At 54.4% G+C, this 12,476-nt stretch overlaps 1 protein-coding gene across 7 annotated transcripts in view; it reads right to left on the bottom strand.

Annotated features, from left to right (window-relative positions):
• The window catches only part of slmapa (sarcolemma associated protein a), an 80,171-nt gene that overhangs the window by 48,112 nt on the left and 19,583 nt on the right, over positions 1 to 12,476 (bottom strand). For 6 of the 7 annotated variants that reach the window (XM_061221033.1, XM_061221035.1, XM_061221034.1 and 3 more), the window contains exons 2-3: positions 2,371 to 2,518; positions 568 to 640 (exon numbers count right to left, since the gene is read on the bottom strand). In XM_061221033.1, the coding sequence (XP_061077017.1) occupies positions 568 to 640; positions 2,371 to 2,518 (221 nt within the window). Of the gene's footprint in view, positions 1 to 567; positions 641 to 1,481; positions 1,500 to 2,370; positions 2,519 to 12,476 lie in introns of those variants that run through there. The other variant, XM_061221038.1, reaches the window with a different exon arrangement.

Genomic DNA, 12,476 nt, shown 5'->3' with positions numbered 1-12,476 from the left:
AACACCTCACACAATCCACACCTCCACATCCACAACACCTCACACAATCCACACCTCCACATCCACAACACCTCACACAATCCACACCTACACAACCACAACACCTCACACAATCCAGCTTCAGCATAATGACCCTCACGCTCACCCTCACCCTCACACTCACACTCACACTCACACTCACACTCACACTCACACTCACACTCACACTCACACTCACACTCACACTCACACTCACACTCACACTCACACTCACACTCACGCTCACGCTCACGCTCTCACACACACACACACACACACACACCTCTGGCTGAGGCAGAGTTTAAGAGCTGCGCTGGTCCTCACAGAGGCAGAGTTTAAGAGCTGTCCTCACAGAGGCGGCAGCAGCAGCAGCAGCAGGCTGAGATCAGCGCTCAGAGTCCTGCTGTTGATTTTATTACATTCCTCGCATGCCCAACACGAGAGAGAGAGCGGCCCCTGAAACGTCCCTCAACGGCACACCAGGGGCGATTCGCCCGAGCGGGCGGCAGCCCCGGTCATCCAGAGGGCTTTCCCAAGGGCAGAACTTACTCTGAGCGTCTCCGGGCCTCCATGCCATCCGGGAGGAACAGCTTGATTGAAGACACTATGCAGCCATGGGTGACTGAAAACAAAAGCAGAAAGCATTTAGAGAACCCGGCACAACTTCCCCCCTCAACTTCTAGCAGTTTCTCCCAAACAATGTGCATTGCAAAATACAGAGCGGTCGCTGGAAAATGCGCTTTGGCTTCTTTAGAAAACCCGCACAGGAGAGCCATTTACCAGAGCTGCCTACACCCGACCATTTCATTCTGTCTGACGGACAGAGGCGCGCACAGAAACTACCCGTCTGTTCAGCCGTGGTCTGTGCAGGGACAGAGAACCAGCAGTGGGTGTGGTTTACACTGGACGTTGCGTAAATGAGAGAAAATGGCAGTTTTCTATCCAGCTGCAGTTCACCACTGAAACTGTTCAGCACAGAACTCACAACTTAACAAACACATCATTAATCAAGTATACCAGTTCATAAGAAAGCTGCTTTAAAAAGAAATGAACACAACTTTAGATCTCCTAAACAATTAGCCATTACATAGAACAACGCTTTATCGTAGTAAGCGAGTGGGTTACTGTGAATAGTCCCCCTCCTGCATTCCCTGCCATAAATCATGCCTGAGCTACTAGTGCATACAGAGAGAAACTGAAGACTATCGACCAAAAACACTGGGACACACAGGATGAAATGTGAAACGTAACTGCTTGTAGGACTGTTACTTAAGAAATGCATCTGTGAATGCATGCGTGTGTGGGTGGGTGTGTACACTACATTTATACATAAATATTAACAGCACATTTTCAAACAGGGTATATCCAGGTTTGGCTACAGCCTAAATAAATACATACAGAAAAAAAAAAAAAAAAAAAAAAAGAGTCTAAAATAAAGGATTAAAATAAAAGCGATCACTCACATCAGTGTAAAAGCAGCCATTTGCTCTGACTGATTACAACACCGCACCGCCAGCACTGTAATCCAGCACCACTGCCGGTCCGGTTTCAAAAGCCCTGCTACACGGAAGCTTACATCATACGGTCACGTGACCAGCGTCTCATATTACGGTCACCCACGTTCGTAAGCAGCGACAAGCAGCCACTCTTCCTAAAGGCTCCTACAGGCATTCTGCAGAACCGGTGAGGAGGACGCACTCACACAGGTGTGATTAGGGACACTATAAACTGCAATTAAATGCCTATTAAGACAAGGTTTCCTCCAGGCAGCCAGGAGCTCTGTCTCAGGCATCAGAGGATGGTGAACAGCGGTTAGCCCGAGTGCTCTGCTCACAGAGAAGAATGAGGATGGGGGTTCAGGGTGAGTACCTGTGTGGGTGTTCTGGGTTCAGGATCAGTACCTGTGCGGGTGTTCTGGGTGCAGGGTCAGTACCTGTGTGGGTGTTCTGGGTTCAGGGTCAGTACCTGTGCGGGTGTTCTGGGTTCAGGATCAGTACCTGTGCGGGTGTTCTGGGTTCAGGGTCAGTACCTGTGTGGGTGTTCTGGGTTCAGGGTCAGTACCTGTGCGGGTGTTCTGGGTTCAGGGTCAGTACCTGTGCGGGTGTTCTGGGTTCAGGGCCAGTACCTGGTTCAGGGTCAGTACCTGTGTGGGTGTTCTGGGTTCAGGGTCAGTACCTGTGCGGGTGTTCTGGGTTCAGGGCCAGTACCTGGTTCAGGGTCAGTACCTGTGTGGGTGTTCTGGGTGCAGGGTCAGTACCTGTGTGGGTGTTCTGGGTGCAGGGTCAGTACCTGTGCGGGTGTTCTGGGTGCAGGGTCAGTACCTGTGCTGGTGTTCTGGGTTCGGATCAGTACCTTTGCGGGTGTTCTCGGTCACGTCCACGCCGAACTGGATGATGTCTCCGGAGAGGACCTCGCAGGGGGGGCTCTCCTCGGACCCCCGGCTCAGGCGCTGGCTGTTGATGAAGGTGCCGTTGCTGCTCTTGGTGTCCTGCAGGTAGAACTGAGCAGAGCAGAGCCAGGCGTCAGCACCACAGGCACAGGACCAGGGACGACAACACGCAGCAACCGGCCAAACACACACGCACACACACATATACACACACACACACACACACACGCATCACACACGTACGCAAACACACACACACACACACACATATACACACACACACACACACACGCATCACACACACACACACACACACACACACACACACACACACACACACACACACACACGTATACACACACACACACACGCGCACACAAGCGTACACGCGTACACACGTACACACACACGTATGCAAACACACAAGCACACTGCCCAGCCACACCAGCAACCAGCCACACTCACACACACACACACACACACACACACACTCACAGGCTGAGCAGTGCAAAACTGACCTGCGCTAACTACATTATATGGTAACCATGTCAATTTCAAATCTCCCCCCTTCCACATTTGACAAAGTGTGAGACGCATCCTAAAAATAAAGGTTTGATTGAAGCTTCAGGCTCTGGGACCACGTGAGAGCATACAACACAAACACGACACAAATCAGCACCACCGGCCAGGGCTGGACTCAGGAGCATTTCAATTTAGAGGAAATGACCTGAAATTAAATTATTTCATAAATCCAATAAAACGCCATGAATTGCTTTCAATTCACTTTCTGAGGAGAGGGAATTGAAATCACCAACTATTCAACAGTCTCCGTGTTTCCACAACAGCTCCTACAGGGCGCTGACCTGAGTCTTGTACTGCAACAAACAAAGATGTGATGGCCTTCATCAAGTATCTCCACAACAAACATCACCACGTACTCTTAGCACTGAAGCACGTGAGTGGTGTACACAACTCCTCAATGCTAAATATTCATGTTGTCACTGACCCAAAATGCATTTAAATTCACCACGCGGAGCTCCTCCCCCCTCTAACCCTGCGGAGCTCCTCCCCCTCTAACCATGCAGAGCTCCTCCCCCCTCTAACCCTGTAGAGCTCCTCCCCCCTCTAACCCTGCGGAGCTCCTCCCCCTCTAACCCTGCAGAGCTCCTCCCCCTCTAACCCTGCAGAGCTCCTCCCCCTCTAACCCTGCGGAGCTCCTCCCCCTCTAACCCTGCGGAGCTCCTCCCCCTCAAACCCTGTAGAGCTCCTCCCCCTCTAACCGTGCGGAGCTCCTCCCCCTCTAACCCTGCGGAGCTCCTCCCCCTCTAACCATGCAGAGCTCCTCCCCCCTCTAACCCTGTAGAGCTCCTCCCCCCTCTAACCCTGCGGAGCTCCTCCCCCTCTAACCCTGCGGAGCTCCTCCCCCTCTAACCCTGTAGAGCTCCTCCCCCTCTAACCCTGCGGAGCTCCTCCCCCTCTAACCCTGTAGAGCTCCTCCCCCTCTAACCGTGCGGAGCTCCTCCCCCTCTAACCCTGTAGAGCTCCTCCCCCTCTAACCCTGCGGAGCTCCTCCCCCCTCTAACCGTGCGGAGCTCCTCCCCCTCTAACCGTGTGGAGCTCCTCCCCCTCTAACCCTGCGGAGCTCCTCCCCCCTCTAACTGTGTGGAGCTCCTCCCCCTCTAACCCTGCGGAGCTCCTCCCCCTCTAACCCTGCGGAGCTCCTCCCCACTCTAACCATCTGGCAGGGTTTATCAAGGGCTGCCGGAGCAGAGGAACGAGGAGGAGGAACTGACCTCCCTCCCTCTGCAGTCTCCGCGGTCCCCATGGTTACAGAGCGAAACCGCACCAGTGCGCTCTCTGCAGAGCAGGGCCGCTGCTCACCCGCCTGCAGCAGAGCGGCCTGCACCTGACCACACGCACCGGCGTGCGCACACACACGGGCACACACACACACACCAGCGTGCGCACACACACAGGAACGCGCAGCAGGCACACACACCAGCGCGTGCACACACAGGCACACACACACACACCAGCGTGCGCACACACACCAGCGTGCGCACACACACAGGCACACACACCAGCGTGCGCACACACACAGGAACGCGCAGCAGGCACACACACAGGCACACGCACCAGCGTGCGGGCACACACACAGGCACACACACCAGCGTGCGCACACACACGGGCACACACACGTGCGCACACACACGGGCACACACACGGGCACACACACGGGCACACACACGGGCACACACACGGGCACACACACAGGCACGCGCAGCAGGGCTAGCTCAGCCAAAGTGCTGCAAAGGCTCGTAAGCAGGTTACCGTGACAACACTCCCCCCCATGACAAAACCCTCAAATTCTAAATTACGTTGACGCCCCCTGTAGCCAGGAGCGGTTTTGCCTTTTGCTGACTGACAACGCGTTTGTCTAACAAATCGTTGGGACGAGTGAGAGGCCCGGGTTCCCACCCAAAACAAAGCAGTCACACACACAGAAACGTAGACACTTACGGTCACGCACACACACACTTACAGGGACACACGCACACCGGCACACACTTCCAGGAATCAATAAACAATTCTGGGTTTTGTTCTGCAGACACTTGTATGCTGGAGGTCCTTAGGAGTGCAACACGACTGTGAGCTTAAAACACACTCACGTTCTCAGTCGAGGTTTAAAAAACACACCAACAAATAAAAACCCTTCTCAAAACACAGGTCATGGCAAAGCAGTACTTCCTATCCAAAACGGACGACCACACAGACCACCGGGCAGCATGCGTCTTGTGTGTCTGTGTAGCCAGGTTAATAGAGGCAAAAGCCTGTGGAAGCAGAGTGAAGGCCCCAGCGGTCTGCGTATGCGGGGATTACAGGAGAGACTTCCCCTGAGCCGTGGGACAGCAGGCCAAAGCACGTTGTGTGACCGCGTTTCACCCCTGCACCTTCGCCCGAAGAACACATCAGGGCTTCAGAGCCACCGTCAGACAACGCCTCGCTGCCATACGCCCCCCCACGCCGAGCTCTCTCACTGGCCAAGCGCTCATAACCTTCATCTTTTTAAATCCCATTCTTCACAGCTACAGTCTTGTCTGAGTTTCTGGCGGTGTGACTTCACGGTGTGCTGTGAGAAAACTGATTTATTTCCAACACTTTTTTTTCTTTCTTCCCTCTTTCATTGCAGACTCCCCGGAGCTGTTGACACTCCAGACATCAGGAGACAGATCCTACTGAACTGTGTGTGCGCAAAGAGCACACCCATATGAACCGACTGAGGTTTGACATGGTGCAAATGCAGTGAGGTTTGACATGGTGCAAATGCAGTGAGGTTTGACATGGTGCAAATGCAGTGAGGTTTGACATGGTGCAAATGCAGTGAGGTTTGACATGGTGCAAACGCAGTGAGGTTTGACATGGTGCAAACGCAGTGAGGTTTGACATGGTGCAAACGCAGTGAGGTTTGACATGGTGCAAACGCAGTGAGGTTTGACATGGTGCAAACGCAGTGAGGTTTGACATGGTGCAAATGCAGTGAGGTTTGACATGGTGCAAATGCAGTGAGGTTTGACCTGGTGCAAACGCAGTGAGGTTTGACATGGTGCAAATGCAGTGAGGTTTGACATGGTGCAAATGAACCATGGCAACACAGCGGCAAATGGAACCAATATAACAAGCCGTAACGCAGCGGTTGATCGTGTAACACTGCAAGGTACACACGACAACGCATCAGGACATGGTACAAATATTATGTTCCATTACGGTAGAATTGTGCCATAATCGTCTTGCTGTGCAGATTATGTATTTTTCTCGGATCCTTGTTTAGCTCGATACCTGGGAGGACAGTACCAGCACTCCAGGACTGGAGTTCAGAAACAAGGAAAACGTGCATTGACCAGGTGTGAAGTGCGCTGTTTTTTGGGGGTAAAGTCAGGGGTCAGCAGCATGTCTGAAGAAAACGGGCGTAACCCAAGTGCCAGAATCTCAGCCAGGGAGTCACGGGACTCAGCTCGATCGTTTCCCCTCGCGTTCGGGGACGAATATCGCTCGTCAGGAACCGGCGACGTCGTAAGTCCGCGATCACCGATGGTCGAGCGCATCGTTCCATGGCCCAGATCGAGTGCCCTAACGGGGCGGTCTATGGCACATGCGCTCAGAGAAAGGAGCTTTTATACAGGGTCTCCCAAAACAGATACTCACAGTGTGCAACACAATCACGCAGTGCCAGCTGTTAAACACGAGGGCAGCAAACGCTCGACAAAGCGATAATTAAATAAAGACGCCCGGTGGATGCATGTTTTCGCATGTTTTCCTCTCTCCCTCGTTCGTGTACAGAAGGAGATAAAGGCCTGACATCCCCCCCCCCCCCAGCTCATTCACACCCGTTTTAGTAAAGTAAAGTCAATGGTACAATTGCGGTATAAATGACGTCAATATTATTTTCCCCACAAGAAAATGCAGTCGCAATCATGCGTCAATTTTCTTTAAGTCATCACGTTATTGGGACAATACAACAATACTTTGTGGATGAATCGGGGACAGATCACGTCTCTCTCTCTCTCACCCTTAGTGGAGGGGCCACATCGGCTTCCCTCCTGCACAGTCTCTGGCTCCATACATGGCGGCGCCCGTAAACTTCACTTCCTGGGCTTCAAAACACTTTTCACAAGCCCACGGATAGTCAGCGGGTGACATAATAGTCACCTGGTCCATATTTTTCTACAGTCTATGTCCAAAACGCGTGAGACTGGGGCCAAGATCCCTCCTATAGGCGGACAGCAGAACTGCACTCTTCCTGGCACTGAAAGGCGTAAAGTTGGATGGCAGTGGTTCGGGCTGGAGCTCCACTCAAAGCGGGGCAGCGTGTATATCATGGTCACATTCAACTGTGTCACCCCATGAAATTATTACAACAGCACAGACTGAACTGCAGCCGACGAGACGATGCTGGGTCATTCCAAAAATCCGATGAGGCTCGTGTTCTGAATGTTCTCTGCTGAATATATAAAGAGCATCAGTGGTCTTTATTGTCCACGGAATGACCCTGCTTTTCCAATGGGGGAGGGGTGGCTCTGGGAATGGTTTCTCTGTGCTCACAGTAGAAATTATTTGAACTTTTACCCCGTCAATGTCAATGACCTCCTGCTGCAGAACAAAAGGTTTTCAGAGGTTTGGTTCAGTTTGCTCTTCCCTACAAGAGAGAACTCGTGCATGTCCTCGGATTTCTCAAAAACAAGTCCCAGGAGAGAGAGGGGAAAAAAAAAGAATAATAATAAAAAAATAAAAAAATACATACACAGACCGACAGGTGATTAGTGAACTCAAATTCAAATTTGCCCTGAACTAGCACTGACGTTGATTTTTACGGTTAACTCGTAGCTAGGCAAGGACTTGGGCTAGGTTAGCTTGCTAGCAGTCGGCACCTATAACTGGCACCACCTTCGCCCCAAGGATGGAGGGGTGTCCGTCTCATCACCAGGGCAGGAAGGGGGGCGAGGGAGTAACGCTGCGCCATCAAACTGCCACCCGCAGATCGCAACAGCACAGCCACTAGCCTCAGCACGCAGAAGGGTAAACTCGACCAGCTGAACTAAATATAGTCCCTCGCTGTGGGGGAACGGGGCCACTGACTGCAGCAGCTGGGTCGGGGCCAGCGCGGAGATCGTCTCACTGCCCTCGAAAGCTGGAAACGCTACTTTAGAATGTGTCCCCCGACTTCTGTGACCCTCTGATCTCAAACGCAGAACGCCCCCCTGCTGTGAGGACAGGCTGAGGAAGATTCCGTCTCTCTCTGCGAGCAAACCTGCAACTCCTCGCCAAAACACATCTCCACACACGACTACAAATGAGCGTTTATTCCAAAATGTGCACCAAAGGCGTGTTTCAGGCGAGGGGCTGTGTTTACAGTATCCGTGCAGCAGCGTTGGAATGAGCTGGAGGCGGAGACGCCGTGAGCACGTATCCCAGCATGCACCCCTCCTGTCCGGGCCGTCAGAAACACGCCAGGGCAGCGCTCCGCTCCGGTGCTGTGAGACTCTGTGCAGACGGCCACATTATCCCCCCGCACACAGGCGCACGCAGGCGCGCACGGAATCCAGTGCACGGAGCGCCCAGCACACACACCTGCAGCCCGGGGCAGTGCGGTCCACGTCCCACAGTCCTGCAGCTCTCCGCTGAGCCGCCCGCCAGAACCGGTCCACAACACAACGGGGCCCCGACCCGGTCCATAACACACCGGGGCCCGACCCGGTCCACAACACAACGGGGCCCCGACCCGGTCCACAACACAACGGGGCCCCGACCCGGTCCACAACACAACGGGGCCCCGACCCGGTCCACAACACAACGGGGCCCCGACCCGGTCCACAACACAACGGGGCCCGACCCGGTCCACAACACAACGGGCCCAACCCGGTCCACAACACAACGGGCCAACACATTCTCTCCCGGCTCAAGAGCTACACAGTAGATCCCACAGAGGTTCCACTGGGGACATTGTCCTGCAACTGCAACCTCCGACACATACTCTTCAGTATGAACTAACTGGAGTACAATAATGACATTATTCCTTGATAAACAATGGACTTGTTAATGTCCTAAGTCTGCCGGTCCCAGTTGTATCTCATAATATAGTTTTGAAGCTCAATCGGTGTCCTCGCGAGTGACTTTAAGGCTGAGAAGGATATTCAAAAATGCTCCTGGCTGGAATGGGAGCCTCTGATTGGTCGAGACGTGCAGACTGAAGCCACCGAGAACCTGCTGAGCAGAATGTCAAGCCCCTCCCCCCGACGCGGTCAGAGTCCTGCTTCATCCGGCGACTTCTAACGTTCCCCCGGCATCGGATCAGGGCTGATTGAAGGCTCTGAACACTATATCACCATGTTGGCACTGGAGAATACAGTGACCGTGTTACATTATGGGATGATTATCGCTGGACTGATTACATCAGCCCCGCGCCAACGCCTAGATCTGATGACAGCCGGTCATAAATAGCAAGCCATTACAACACAAAGAGGCTCAGATCTCTCTGCACAGTTAGCGCATAGGTAAACGGTCAGACGGGGTAAAAGTGTGGAAAAAAAAAAAAACCTAAATTAAATCGCTGGGAAAGAATGCAGACGACAGAACTATTCAGAAGGACCCCACCCCCCACCCCCCACCCCCGCAAGGACGGTCTCCTCATCTGAAAGAGGCCCGCCCATCATTAAACATTAACCAAGCGAAGAACCAGTGCATCTGCTTTAATGTGGCGGGCAGCATGTGAGACGAACCCTGTAAATATAAGCCGAGTTTCAGCAACGCACACGCAGAGTCAGCTCACCCGAAACTCAGCGCGTGCTCTATACCCCTGGCACCCTCGCACGGAGAACACGGCGATTACTCAACCCCAGCAGCACCAGGCGCGCATAAATTACAGAGGCACTCTCCACTGCCGCTCCAACGCAGAAATATCTGCACCACAACTCTTCCCCGGCGTTAATGAGATATGACGGCACGCTCGTTTGAGAGGGGGGGCACGTCCTCCCTCCTAAAATACCGCCGCCCACGGCGCCCCGCACCACCCCGCCCGCCCGGCCGGCCGACCGCTGCATTATTCAGGCCAGCGAGGCGCTCAGACCGTCACACGGGGAGACACGGTCTCCAGCGGACGCGTCAGCCACTCCCAGAGCGCGCTGGAGAGAGGGCAGGAGTCTCTCACTCACGCTGAAATGCGGGAGAACCCTGAAAGGGAGTGTTTCGTGGGGGCCGGGCCCCTGCTCCTCCCGCGGTGTTGGGGGCAGGGTTCGGGGACGCCCGGAGGAGGAGTAAGTGTTCGGATAGTTAACTTTGGTCACTTCTGCTCTGTTGTTTGTCCGTTTCTTTGTTAAAAAAAAATAATAATAATAATTGGCCCTCGTCCTTATCTTTGTTGTACAGGTAGCAGTTGAAATTGTACTTCCCTCTAGGGTCTTTCAGCGAACTTATCCCTGGTTATGGGTACGCACTTTGTTGTACGTCGCTCTGGATATGCCAACAATGTAATGTAATGTAATGTAATGAGTCTCCACACGGCAGACGCACGCCCCTGCTGCCCACGCCTCCCCGGCTCCCCCCGGGGAGAGGCACGCGGTGCGGGCCCCGCACACGGACCCCACACGCACGCGAGACCGAGCGAATAACAAGCCATTACCCAGGAATGCCGAGACACGCCGTTTACCGCCTCACACATCCGACGTTCCCAAGATGCGGGTCAGAAAAGGTTCTTCTCCAGGAAACTCCCAATTGAGGATTTTCCATTTTATCTCGTGCCCAGGGGCATTCCTCCCCATCGCTGAAGGCGCGTCTTCCTGCCTTCCTGAAATGTTAGCTGTACTGCAGTCAGACTGCCAACAACATTTACATTCGCAAATCCACTGGAATTAGCTTTAGTACTTTAAAAAACGGGTAACGACACATGCGGTTCCGACAAAGCATGTTAAACAAACCAAAAAATGAAAAAAAACTAATACTGGTTTTAGCTAATGGGAGAGGAAAAGTAGTAGCAACAGACATAGGCTGAGTAGCCAACGCACGCACACGCACACGCACACGCACACGCACACGCACACGCACAGGATGCAGCTGCGAGAACAACAGCAAACGCAGTAACAGGTTGGTTGCATTCCATTCTGATTTCACCTCATTTAACCCTTACTGCTAGGCCAACACCAATCGCCTTAGTTGAGTTGAGTTCCCACTTCAAGTTCAGAATGCGATTCAACTTTCAATATCATCGCAATGTTACCTATTTCCAAGCATCATTTGGTCGTGAACTTTCAGAGGCAAGTGCACAGACAGTGGAAGGAACTCCCCGACTTCCAACGGCAGATCAAACAAACAGCCAACCAACTTGATTGTTTTCGTGGCTCGAGCCAGCAGTCCATAAGCCAGCAGCTCAGAAACAGAAGAACAGAGGCAGCTTATTACACGCCTGTCTGTGTCAGTGGCTTCCCTGCTGCGCTCTCTCAGAGCGCCCGAACGCCAGCGTCAGACTGTGAAACATGCCCGACGCAGCCCTGAGCCAATCACTGACCACGGCCCGTCACCAGGCAACAGCCGACGCTGCGGGAGCGCTTCGGCAGAACCGTCTGGGCCCGAGGTGTCCGTCAGAACCCGGGCGTGCAGAGCGGGGCCAGGCCGGGCCGGAGTATGCCGTGCTGTTTTCGCACAGGGGCTAACGGGCTAACGGGCGGGGGGCTAACGGGCTAACGGGCGGGGGGCTAACGGGCGGGGGGCTAACGGGCGGGGGGCTAACGGGCTAACGGGCGGGGGGCTAACGGGTGGGGGGGCTAACGGGTGGGGGGGCTAACGGGCGGGGGGGCTAACGGGCGGGGGGGCTAACGGGCGGGGGGCTAACGGGCTAACAGGCTAACGGGCGGGGGGCTAACGGGCTAACAGGCTAACGGGCGGGGGGCTAACGGGCTAACAGGCTAACGGGCGGGGGGCTAACGGGCTAACAGGCTAACGGGCGGGGGGCTAACGGGCTAACAGGCTAACGGGCGGGGGGCTAACGGGCTAACAGGCTAACGGACGGGGGGCTAACGGGCTAACAGGCTAACGGACGGGGGGCTAACGGGCGGGGGGCTAACGGGCGGGGGGCTAACGGGCGGGGGGCTAACGGGCGGGGGGCTAACGGTGGGTTGTAGAACACACTTCGCTTAGTCAGGACCCAGGGACATCGCACCAGAGTCTACAAGCGCTTTAACTCTCCATCCCCTTCAGCACAACACGGGTCTAAAGCTCATTCTGCACTCAGGCCGTCTGTCCTGTTCACTGGAGGCAGGCTCGGTCACCCCTCCAGACAGTGGAATAATGACGGGCAGCAGTGAGGGAACTCTGGACTGAAACCGGAGCCCGTCACCCAGGCAACAGAGGCGCTGAGATCCCTCACGTTCCGCCCGGCGGCCCACTCGGGTCGGGTCACACACTGGGAGAGGAACGTGAGCGCAGAGACGTCACGGTCATGGGACACAGGGCCGCGGCTGGAGCCACGGACCCCCCAGCACACACACACACACAGAGCCAAAATGGCGGATCGGCTCCGTAA

The sequence above is a fragment of the Conger conger genome, chromosome 14, assembly GCF_963514075.1.
Source record: "Conger conger chromosome 14, fConCon1.1, whole genome shotgun sequence".
NCBI lineage: Eukaryota > Metazoa > Chordata > Actinopteri > Anguilliformes > Congridae > Conger > Conger conger.
The sequence above is the reverse complement of the archived record's forward strand: the minus strand, read 5'-3'. Positions and strand labels throughout refer to the sequence as shown.